We start from the raw sequence: 12,614 nt of genomic DNA on the forward strand, positions 1-12,614 counted from the left end.
CATTTTTTGCTCAGAATGACTTCGGAAATAAGCTCCGTATGTGACAGTAAATCCTCGTGAATCACCCTGTATGTACTATGTACTTCATGTACTGTGTATGTATCAAACCTGGTTGAGTGGAAAATAACGTCTTATGGCCTCAATTCTGCCAGAAAAAATAAAGCCGCCACCGCTGCCGTCACCACCGCCACCACCACCACCACCACCATCACTACGACTACTACCTACTACTATTCACAATTTGAAACACTGAACTTTTAAAAACTTTATTTGAACATCATTCCTTTTGTTACAAAATACTCCTACAATGTGAAAGTTAATAAATGCTATATTTCATCCATAAACTTACCAATGTTTTATCTTAAAAATTCGCACCCATATAAGGACTAGGGGGCAAGGTGCTTGACTAGCACTGTAGTGTTTGTTTCTTCACACATAAATCTGTAGTACTCTTCTGGAAGTCTCTGCAGTTATATTTACACTAAAGGATAAGAAGCCATACTGGCAATTCCACAGTTATTGTTTCTATTCCGTGCCATCTTTATGTATCCTGACTCTCCCCAATCTTCTCCCCATGAATTCTTCACCAACCAGTATTTTTGCCCAGATTTTTCATCCTTGCCATATCCGACCACAAGAACAGCGTGGTCTAAGGAAAATGGCTCTGACGAGCAGCGGTCGTTATAAAAGACACCTGAAAATAGCAAATAACGTATTCAAATGATTAGTCAATACTCATCAACTTTTTACTTCATATATTTTTAAATCGTTGCCAAAAAGTATTACGAAAAAATTTCATTACATGCAACTTAAAATGGTGTCAATGGAGTTAGCATGTGAAAAATTGCTTAACAATATGCAGGATATAATGCTAATAAATGTAATGAGTTCAGGACTATCAGTCTGATATCGTACTCAGTGAAGATTCTCCTGAAAGTACTAAATTGACGTTCATTTTCTAAGATGGAAGGCGAGTTCGAAGAAAAGCAATTTGACTTTAGGAAGGGAAAAGGTACGAGAGATGTAACTGGACGTCCACACCTGTGGAGTAACGGCTAGCGCGTCTGGCCGCGAAACCAGGTGGCCCGGATTCGATTCCCAGTCGGGGAAAGTTACCTGGTTGAGGTTTTTTCCGGGGTTTTCCCTCAACCCAATATGAGCAAATGCTGGGTAACTTTCGGTGTTGGACCCTAGACTCATTTCACAGGCATTATCACCTTCATCTCATTCAAACGCTAAATAACCTAAGATGTTGATAAAGCGTCGTAAAATAACATAGGCCTCCTACTGTAACTGGACTGCTTAGAACAATCGGCAGAAGATACCTCGAGAAGAATAAAGAATTGTATGTAGTATTTGTGGACCTAAAAAAGGCTTTTGACAGAATGAATTGGAAGAAACTTATGGAGGTCCTGAAGAAAATAGACAAATCTTTATATGAAACAAAGAGACAAAACCAGGATAGGAGAATAAATATCAGAGGAAAGTGGAATAGGGAGAAGGGCATGACAAAATTCCCGTGTACTAGACAGTTATCATCTCCCTTCCTCTATAACAGGCATGTCAGAAATCAGACTCTAAATGTGCAGTTATGTGCGCAGATCACCGGTCTGTGCAGACTGCACCACTCGAGCGTTGCTCTTACCCTTTCTTAGTTGGAGGGGTGTACAATAATCTATTCTGCGCTTCTAGGGATGGATTAAATAGGCATTTGGACATTATAAACACACTTAGCAGAAGGAAAAAAAAAAACAAGGCTATTATCAGTGTCTATACTTGACAATTGCAATACAAGAAACTTTAGGCTTACTCAGTTATACTTGACAAAGTAATGGTTTGTAAAGCATAATTTATTAATATGATTTTTATATAGTACGGTATTTGAAGAAAAAAAAAATTGCAGTAATTTCGAAACAACAAAAAACGAAAAAATAGCTACTAGTAGCTACTAATTATTTTAAAGTAATAGACCCTACTCTTTCATTGCTCGTCGAGCATTATTATTTATTGGGACCATTAGTACAAATGTTGAAGAAAATATTACATTCCCAATTAATTACATGCAGTAGGACATTGTGAAGTTTTTACACTGAAATTATTTCCATGCTGTATATCAATATAAATTAACATTAATGTTAATAAATGATATAAATTAAGCTTAGAATTTAAATTCGCATATAGTTTAAATGGAAAACGTTGAGAGCAAGTATCGACAAGTTGGGAGCATTACTGAAAGAAATTAAAAGTGTAGTTCACAAGCTGAATCCAGAAATGCATATAGAGTGTTAGTTGGGAGACCGGAGGGAAAAAGACCTTTAGGGAGGCCGAGACGTAGATGGGAGGGTAATATTAAAATGGATTTGAGGGAGGTGGGATATGATGATAGAGAGTGGATTAATCTTGCACAGGATAGGGACCGATGGCGGGCTTATGTGAGGGCGGCAATGAACCTTCGGGTTCCTTAAAAGCCATTTGTAAGTAAGTAAGTTCACAAGCTGAGAAGCGACGATATTCTATATATATGTTAGGTTTAAAGGTTTATTAATTATTAGCATAATATAGTGACGTGAGATGGAAAATTTGCCATTATATATTTTCTCAAAAAAATTTTCCGCCTTGCAAATAGTTGCTTTCTTCGCTCCTTACAACCTTAAAAGCCTTACATGTATTCCTCAGTATATTCTCAACACCTCAAAATCTGTGCTTCAGTGGCTGGCCATGATAATATCTTTGAAAAATATTGGAGTGCAAGAGGTCAAATGACTTTATTGTCAAACGCCTGGCATTAGAAAACAACAAACAACATATTCTCATCAATTACCAGCTTATGAAAGTCGTATGTCGTCTAATCTTTGATGGCTATGTTAGTACAGACTCCAAAACAACGCCATTGTGAAGTTCGTTTTTCCGTGAGAGTACTGATTAAGAATAAGCGCTGGCAATATCATGTTTTGAGAACTTTACTAATTTGATCTAAATTGTCACAACACTATTACCTCGATATGGGCTGATGAAAGCTTTTCATTTTAAAATAATTATTGTTGGCTGAGGAAAACATAACAATTATGTTATATGATTCGTAATTTCTCTTCTTCATTATCTGTGAACTCCTCACTTTATTTATCATAACTCATTCACAGACACAGCCAAATCAGCACCCATACTGAAACTGTGTTACTGAAAGAAAAGCTGATATGCTGTTGCAGGTCTGTATAGCCCTGTCGCGTTCCCCTCCAACGCGATTCACTCCCTCCAGGTAGGGGAATAGAAAGTGCACATCGCACAGAGACCACTGCACAATGTGCAGAGTTTTGACATGCTTGCTCTATAATATAGTCTACACAGAATTCCACCATCTCTTTCTCTAGAAGAAAAGCACTGTATATAATGAATTTAAATACTATTATAGTCACAATCATGCCATGGTATGAAAGAAAAATTTCACAACCTCGAGCGGGAATCGAACCTGCGACTTCCTGTTCTCCGGCCAGGTGCTCTACCACTGAGCTATCGAGTTCGTCTCACGCCAAAGGCTTGGAATTATCTTTCATACTGGCGACTCTGTTATAGAGTACTGTCCATAGCGTCTGATCTAGTCAGCACTGCTTATGGGTTGAAAGAAACTTTTTACAAATGCAATCTTCATCTTGCGATGTTTGGTGCGTATACACGTCCGTTGATATGACATATTAATGGATTTAAATACTATTATAGTCACAATCATGCCATGGTATGAAAGAAAAATTTCACAACCTCGAGCAGGAATCGAACCTACGACTTCCTGGTCTCCAGTCAGGCGCTCTACCACTGAGCTATCGTGTTCGTCTCACGCCAAAGGCTTGGAATTATCCTTTCATACTGGCGACTCTGTTATAGAGTACTGTCCATAGCGTCTGATCTAGTCAGCACTGCTTATGGGTTGAAAGAAACTTTTTACAAATGCAATCTTCATCTTGCGATGTTTGGTGATGTATACACGTCCGTTGATGTGACATAATATTTATCATGGTACAGTGAGAGCCAGTGATTTTGGCAGGTGATCTTGATGACAATGCCAGTAGACGAGCCAATGTTGTCCTGTGTGAGCTGTATGAATGAGATGCGATAACACTCTCAGTTATTGTTTACATGTTCATATCCCCGGCTCATATCATTATTATGAAACTCCACAGTACAGTCCCATTCATAGAATTGCCTTCAATGACTTTCATTCGTAATAATTTTACAATATGCCTCCTGAATTTTCTAAATTTAAAGGAAAAAAGCATTGCATACTCAGAACCATGAAATTATTGAATATACGAGGGGGATCCAGGAAATAACGACCGTTTGCGCATACCCGCCGCGCAGCTGACTCCCCTTCCTTGTTTGAAGGTCAACTGGCTTCCTTAACATGTGTTCTCATAATGTTGTGAGTACCGGTTGCAACAAGTCGCCATTGTGCATTTTGTGTTACTTCAAAATGAACGACGTGATAGATAATCCCGCCGACTGTGAGGTGAGGAGTGTGATTCGATTTTTGAATGCCCGACATTTGAAACCTGCAGAAATTTACCGGTAATTGAAAGAAGTGTATGGTGATACTGTAATGAATGAAAGAAATGTGAGAAAATGGTGCGAAATGTTCAACAATGGGCGAACACGCTCTCGCCATGAAACAATACTAACAATACCATCCCATCGCACCTCCTCATACTCATCCTCTTTCACAATAGCCCTGCCAAGACTCTGGAATTCGTTACCTGCTAGCATCAGGGACTGTCGAAATAAAATTCAATTCAAACGCAAACTTACTAGGCACTTGGTCAGTAATTGAGACTCGTTCAGACATGGTTTCTTGTAAATAGTTCTTTTAATCTACCACAAAATATCTCAATATCCGGTAATTTCATCACTATAGAATTTTGTTATTGTAGGTTTAATTTGTAATTTAGTAAATACAAAAATATTCTTTGTTCTTAACTTCTATGATAAAATGTCTAGCTTTCATTAATCAGGTATTCTTGTCGTACTTTAATTTTTATTGTAATTGTAATTGTAAATTTAATATTAATTGTAATCTTATTGTTCATGTTATAGTTGTAATCCCCTGGTAGAGGGGCAGAGAAGGCCTGACGGCCTTATCTCTACCAGGTTAAATAAATAAATCTAAAATCTAAACAAATGTCCACGATGAAACTTGACCCGGACGTCCATCACTCATCACAGAAGACCTGAAGACTAAAGTGAACGACAGAATCTTGCAAGACAGGCGCACATCACTCGACGAATTGCATATTGCCTTTCCTGACATTTCTCGCTCTTTGCTTGGTGAAATTGTGTCGCAACATCTTGGCTACCACAAAATCTGTGCCCGCTCGCACACTGCTGCTTCAACTCGAGAATTGCTGGATCAATTCGGTTGGGAAATCTTTGATCATCCGCCCTATAGTCCAGACCTTGCTCCTAGCGATTTTCACCTTTTCACTAAGCTGAAAGACTTTCTGGGTGGTACGCGTTTTGGAAGTGATGAAGAGTTGAAGAAGACAGTGAACACCTGGCTTAATGAACTGGCGGCAGAGGAGTATAACACGGGAATTCTAAAGCTAGTGAACAGATACGACAAATGTTTAAATGTATGTGGTGATTATGTAGAGAAGTAAAAGAAGCTTCAGTTATGTAACAGACTTTGTTTTTTCAAATAAATATTTTTTTTTAATTATTACAACAAAACGGTCGTTATTTCCTGGATCCCCCTCGTATTTATTACTTCATGAGTGAAAGGCAAAAAATTTGGTACGAACTGTGTCGCATTGTTTTCATTAACAACAAACATCCACGAACTACAAGAATGAGTTACAGAAGTGACAGGAATCGACGGTCGATTTCAAGAGCGATAACCGAAAATAAAGAAATAAGTAATTCGATAAACCAAGCAAAAAACCTGATGTTCCAAAAGGATTAATGGAAACAGATGAATATGATAAATTAATATAATGATTTCATTCATGCATAGTTCGGGTTTACAAGGAATGGCAATCCTTGAATAATGAGGTGGGTTCTAAACAATAGGTCACGAGAAAAGTTGTCGATTTGATTTTTGTGCACATGTTCTCAATAAATCGACGATATGCTGATTACTAGAAAAATTTAAAGAGATAGGATCCCTGTTAAACATAAAGGAAACTAGAAACCCAAGCTTTCTAACCAAGGAAAGATTAGACGAGATAGGAGCAGCCTTAGAAAGAAGTCCGAGGAAATCGTTGCCTCGTTTATCATTTCAGTGATTGTAATTTTTACAATAAAATTTTGGTAGCAGAAATTCGTCAAGTGTTTAATAACGTGTTCAAAAGGTGCCAGGCTTTCCTATTAGCAGAGGGGCGTCATTTTGAGCACCTTCTGTAAATAAAGGTAAGCTTAATCTAGTCACATTATTTCTTAGTTTACGCACAACTCAGGAGAGACAAGCCGGGCCTGATGAGGCAAGTGTGCTAGGCGTATGTGGTAAAAGTTTCGTGGGAGATGTAGGCAAGCGATTGCGTCATATGTGAGAAACCTTGAACTTTTCAAATGCTATTTCAAACGTTATTAAAGTCAGTTATACATTTTTCTAACGACCATGACTTTTTGGCCAAACACCCGCATAGAATTGGAATATATCAGTCCCCTAATTGCCCATTGTACAACTCAAACCAAGAAATGGATTCGGAAACCTCAAAATCTGTGCTTCAGTGGCTGGCCATGACAATATCTTTCAAAAATATTGGAGTGCAAGAGGTCAAATGGATTTATTGTCAAATGCCTGGCATTAGAAAACAACAACAACATTTTTCTAACTTATGTGTTTTTTCCCCAGACCCCATAAAAACATATAAAAGAAATTTTACTGTAATTTCTGAAAATTTGCTATACACAGAACAGACTGATAGGACACAGTATACTCAGGTCACTTCTTCGATATCGGGGTTCTTCAAAATCACGAATTTATGAGTAAATTTTTACAGCACTGAAACACTTTATCTTTTATATTATTAGTAGACATCCCTCTCGTGGGTACTCACCTTGTCGTGGTGAGGGGGCTTAAACTTGTTGTTTAAGCTAACAAGTAACAAAGAGGTACCCACATAAGCTGCATTACCACCAACGCAGTCCCACTATATTTTTCACTGTTTATATTCATGGAGTCCCTCAGTGTAATATTCTCTGGAGGTAAAATAGTCCCTCAATCGGATCTCCGGGTAGGGACTGCACTGAGATATGCCAAGAATCGTACTAAAGTACTTATTTGGAACACCAAAAGTCATACCGTCCAGTCAATCAGAGCCAAATTTAATATTGAAAAGAACCATATAATGAGACAAAGAGGCAAATATAATACCAAGAGGATTGAAGTATGGTGTCAGTCCAATGCAGAAGCAAAATTCGTTCTCTGTAATATAAAAAATGAGGCTAAAAAGAATAAATTCCATGTCTCATTGGGTAGCACATTTAAAGACCGAGAATTGAAATGAAAAGGCAACGTTAACGAAAAAGATATAGACACTCTAAAAATTTTACAATGGAACTCTAGGTCTCTAAGAAACAAAATGGATTTATTAAATCAAGAAGTTCAGGACAAAAAAACCTTCTATAATAATTAATTGATGAACTAGTGGACTTACTCGTGTTAAATATGTAATATTTGTCCGGCTTACAGCTGTTTTAGTGCATCACGCACCATCATCAGAGCCTACTAGATCGCGGCGTCATCTCGAACTTCTCTGCCTGTTAGGAGGGTGTGTTTTATTGTTGGAATGTGTTGGATTGTGGAGTCGAATAGTGTGTGTACTGAAATTGATCTGTGTGTTGAGGATTTGTTCGGGGTGTGTTTTAGTGTGTTTGTATATTTCGTATTGTTCTAGTGTGTTGAGTTTTTGGTTCTTGGGTTGTGTGTGTAGGATTTCCATGTCCGTATTTATGTTATTGTATGTATGGTTGGCATTGGTTATGTGATCGGCGTATGTAGATGTGTTGTGTCCTCTGGTTATAGCTTTAATGTGTTCTTTGTAGCGAGTTTGGAATGATCTGCCTGTCTGTCCTATGTAGAACGTGTCGCAACTATTACATGTGAGTTTGTATACACCTGTGTAGTCGTATTTATTTGTTTGTGTTTTTTGTGTGTTGAGATGTCTTTGTAGTGTGTTTTCTGTTCTGTATGTTATGTTGTATTTCTGTTTTCTGAATGAAGATGCGATCTTATGTGTGCTTTTGTTTTCATATGTTAGTGTGATGTATTTCTTGTGTTCTTGTGTTTGTGTTGTGTTTTGTGTTTGTTAAGCTTTTGTTTTGTCTTCCTTATGATGTTGTCTATTATGTTTGGATTGTATCCGTTTTCTTGTGCTATTTGATTGTGTTCACTTCTTCATTGTAGTGTTGTTGGCTCATGGGTATGTTGAGTAAGAAATATACAAACATACTAAAACACACCCCAAACACATTCTCAACACACAGATCAATTTCAGTACACACACACTATTTGACTCCACACTTCAACACCTTTCAACAATTAAACACACCCACATAACAGGTAGAGAAGTTCGAGATGACGCCGAGATCTAGTAGGCTCTGAGGATGGTGCGTGAAGCACTGAAACAGCTGTAAGCCGGACAAATATTACATATTTAACACGAGTAAGTCCACTAGTTCATCAATTAATTATATTCAAGTGTTAAAAGTGGTGTACGCAAGATTCAAAATGGACTTCTATAATATGCATACAAGAATCTTTACAGATTGCTGATATTTTAAAATTTTACAAATTTGCTGACTACAAAATTTTTAATCTGTTTCGTGAAGATAGAGGGGGTGGAGGTGTTGTTACCATGATCCACAACTCCATTCATGTAATTGAATCTAAACAACAATTTAAAGGCCAAATTGAATACATTATGACAAAATTATTACTTCAAAATAATATTTCATTTTCACTTGTCAATGTATAAATACCTCCAGGCCTAAACCTAGTAATGGATGATATAGAACAATTGATCCCATCTGATCGGAAGTTTATCATAGTTGGTGACTTTAACAGTAAACATCACATATGGAATAATGGACCTTCAAATCAATATGGAAATTAGTAGACATAATGAGAAAGTAGCAGTACAGGATAGGTCTATAAGCCATCATTCTGCATTCGATTATATAACGTCTATATTTACTTACCACTCTTATAATGAAAGAATTCAGTTAAATCAGCAAAAATGGCAACAGAGATAGGCCCAATCGTAGCAACTGCTGCCTGTAAATCTTCTTCTGATCCGAATTGGATGTCAATGAATCCAACATCAGTAGCTCCCACATTCTTCGGATTAAATCGACATGTATCATTCTGTAATAATACAGACCGTCTGTGATGTTAATGATTTTCAGCACTATGAACCAAATACAGTTTAGTAATGGGTGTGGGAGAAAGGAGAGAATAACAGGAGGAATGTATGGCGTAATGTGAAGAGGCATTTAATTGATATCAAGAGGCAAGAGATTGAGCTCCAATGTTCGGAAAAGTCCTCAGTACATCTACAATCAGAGCTCATGCTTAACTGGGGGGGGGGGGGAGTGTGAATACATAAATTCTTGTAACAAGGACAGCAGAGCAGGTTTAGCGTGGCTAAGATTGGGGGCATGGAAGGGTAATAAAATTGTCAACGAAGAAGGGGAGCGTCTTTATCCACTTTGCAAAGAAAAGGATTCCTATATGCATATTTTATCGTGTGTTGAATTAAAACTTGTATGGAGAAAATATTTACCACCCTCGATGCTAAGTCAGAGTAGGAGTTCGCTTACATGTCTTGACCTCATGGGGAATAGAGAATGGGAACAAAAGACTGAATTGTTCCTCTTGAAGGCGAGAAAGATTAGAACTGCAGCTGTTGAAGTCTGCGACGCGAACTGAGGAAGGGATAATAGTATACATCCAACTGTACATTTTTAGGTCTTTTAGGTTAGGATATATTATATAATGTGTTTTATTGTGCCATTTCCATTTTAATATGTGTGTTCTTGTAGAGAGTAGTTGGATGTAATCATAGGTGGGGGGGGGGGGACCTACAAAGGAGAACTTGTTTCGGGTACAAAGCATGAACAGTCAGAAGACCCGTGCATTGGATTAGACAAAATTATGATAATATAAAATATGTATGTATAATATTACTCAATAAATCCATCTATCCATCTAATAATAATGTCTTACACACAGCATGTAATACAGAGTGAGTCAGAACTTTCTCCGCACTAGTGGAATAAGCGAGTACGCGCTAGATACGGAGAATTGAGTGGTACCACTGGCTGTGCTAGTGGAATAAACGAGAGCACGCTAGGTACGGAGAATGAATATAAAACCATTATGAAGCAACAAATCCTAAATATGGCAATAATATTGAAATTCCAAAACACTTACCTACTCTACAGGAGATGTTGAAAATGTCGTCCATTTTCTTGGAGACATATGTCTACCCGTTTCACCTTATTTTCAAAAACCTTGTTCAAAGTTTCCTTCATCACTGAATTGAAAAAGTTTGTTATTACATGTTTTAATTCGTAGATCGTGATAGGATTGGACTGGTACACTTTAGAATTAACTGCTCCCCAAAAGAAATAATCAGGAGGCGTTATTTCGGGGGATCTCAGCAGCCACAATTCTAGCGAAATTATTATTCCGTCGAAAACCTCGTCTCACAATTGCAGAGATCGGTTAGATGTATGAGCTGTGACACTATCTTGTTGAAAGAAACAGCTATTTAACTAAATTTCAATTAATTATCCAGTAAAAGGAAACAATATGTCTGAGCAATAAACTTCAGAGTTTACTTTGTCTTTAAGAAACTTGTCCTATAGGCCTAATGCGTGCTCGTGATATGGCACACCATACCCCAAATTTCTGGGAGTGCAATGGTGTTTCATGTATTGCATAATGGTTTTTGCAGGACCAGATCCGTGTATTCTGGGAATTCATGTAACATGAAAGTAAAACAAACCAAGCTTCGTTTGTAAAGAATTTTCTGTCTAACACGTCAACACCATGATGATGAACAAATCTTTGAAATCAAACAAAATGATTTAATCTTTTCTCATTATCTGTGGGTTTTAGTTCATACACGACTGTTACCTTGTACGGCTGTAATCCTAGTTCATTCTTTAATGTTCTACACGCACTGGAATAAGATATGTCAGTTTGCTGTGCCAATTTTCTAACCGATTTGTTAAGGCTTTTTATCATTCGATTAGAAACCTATAACAGTTTTTCTTCCGTTAAAACTGTGGTTTCCCATGCAGTGAGGCCTATCTGGCGAAATTTACTTACCAGATCGCGCATTGTATCTCGATGAGGTAAATTAGAGCTTGGGAAACGTTCTCTAAATTTCTGTTTCACTTCTTTAGTGTATTTGCCACCTTCTCGCAACACATATTCCACTAAAAAAGCTCATTCTTCAAATGAAAACATTTTACGGAATGAATGCACTTGCTTGCTGCAGGGTTTGTGTATAACCTTGGTGAGGACGCACCGGTATTGTTTGCGTAGCTACCCCATAAGGCAAGGGAGAAATACCAACCTACACCAGGATTTAAGTGTGTCTGCCACTGCGGAGAAAGTTCTGACTCTCTCTGTACTATGTAATGAACTAGAATTAAGGCATGCATAGCAATCGTTCATGCTTTACCTTAGCTTCGTAAGGATAGGAAACCTCTGTATCAATTCCATTGTTATCTTTCACATAATCGTATGCCCTATCTATTACACCACCGTCACAACCATCATTGCCATATGAGCCAGAGCAGTCTACCAGATTCTGTTCACTGAGAGAAATCAGTTTACCAGTCTTCCTGAAGTGCTGACCCTCGAGGGCTCCTGTCTGAAAATTGAGAATTAAAGTTATAACTATGTAATTAAATATTATTTTTGCGTGTGATAAAACACAATTAACAAAGTTAAAAATTCCGAACATGAAGTTTCAAGTTTAAAACCCGAATTTTATTTCACATAAAAACACATATTTTCACAAAAAAATTATGTAAATACATATTTTCAGGAAATATATTATAAACACATCAATCTTGGAGTTTTTTTACTTAAATAATTGTTTTACAAGAACTTTTAAACATTTTAAAACTAAATCAATTATGTCACGCAGAAGTATGTTATCTTTTTAAGAATTCTTGGTTGCTTCGTGTTTCTAAGCACTGTGTGGTGTATCCATGATCCATTTTTGTAACAGTAATATCAGTGTTATTATTAGAGAATAAATTAACATGGACAAGGAGGAGAGGTCTTGCAACACATAATTAGGAATGCTTATTGTTGCTGAAGATGATTTCATTCCACGCTTTGTTTGTGAAACACAACAGATAAGAGCTGGGGTATGAACATTATTTAATTTAAACAAATCTCTCGCCTCTCGCTCATGTCCATCAAGTAAGGCAATACATCTTGTTGTGATTCCCTGTTATCGGGCTTCGTCAATCGATATCCTTCAAGATACATTGAAAGATAGTTGTTTAAAAAACGATTTGGCTTTCCTATTAGCAAATCTAAGCTTTTTGTGTGACTCCATAAAAAAAAAACTCGAAATATCCAAAAATCTGTTGTCTGAAACAGG

At 37.3% G+C, this 12,614-nt stretch overlaps 1 protein-coding gene and 1 non-coding gene across 2 annotated transcripts in view; both read right to left on the bottom strand.

Annotated features, from left to right (window-relative positions):
* Window positions 1-250: 250 nt before the first annotated feature.
* LOC138701941 (cathepsin L-like peptidase) overlaps window positions 251-12,614 on the bottom strand; it is a 31,087-nt gene continuing 18,723 nt past the window's right edge. Inside the window, exons 5-7 of the mRNA XM_069829310.1 lie at window positions 11,679-11,870; window positions 9,184-9,349; window positions 251-694 (exon numbers count right to left, since the gene is read on the bottom strand). Coding sequence (XP_069685411.1) covers window positions 477-694; window positions 9,184-9,349; window positions 11,679-11,870 — 576 coding nt within the window. The 3' untranslated portion in view covers window positions 251-476. The remainder of the gene's footprint in view (window positions 695-9,183; window positions 9,350-11,678; window positions 11,871-12,614) is intronic.
* On the bottom strand, window positions 3,750-3,822 carry TRNAS-GGA (transfer RNA serine (anticodon GGA)). The gene has a single exon. It is a non-coding gene; the product is annotated as a tRNA-Ser (tRNA).

The sequence above is a fragment of the Periplaneta americana genome, chromosome 6 (genome assembly GCF_040183065.1).
Source record: "Periplaneta americana isolate PAMFEO1 chromosome 6, P.americana_PAMFEO1_priV1, whole genome shotgun sequence".
In the NCBI taxonomy this organism is placed as follows: Eukaryota; Metazoa; Arthropoda; class Insecta; order Blattodea; family Blattidae; genus Periplaneta; species Periplaneta americana.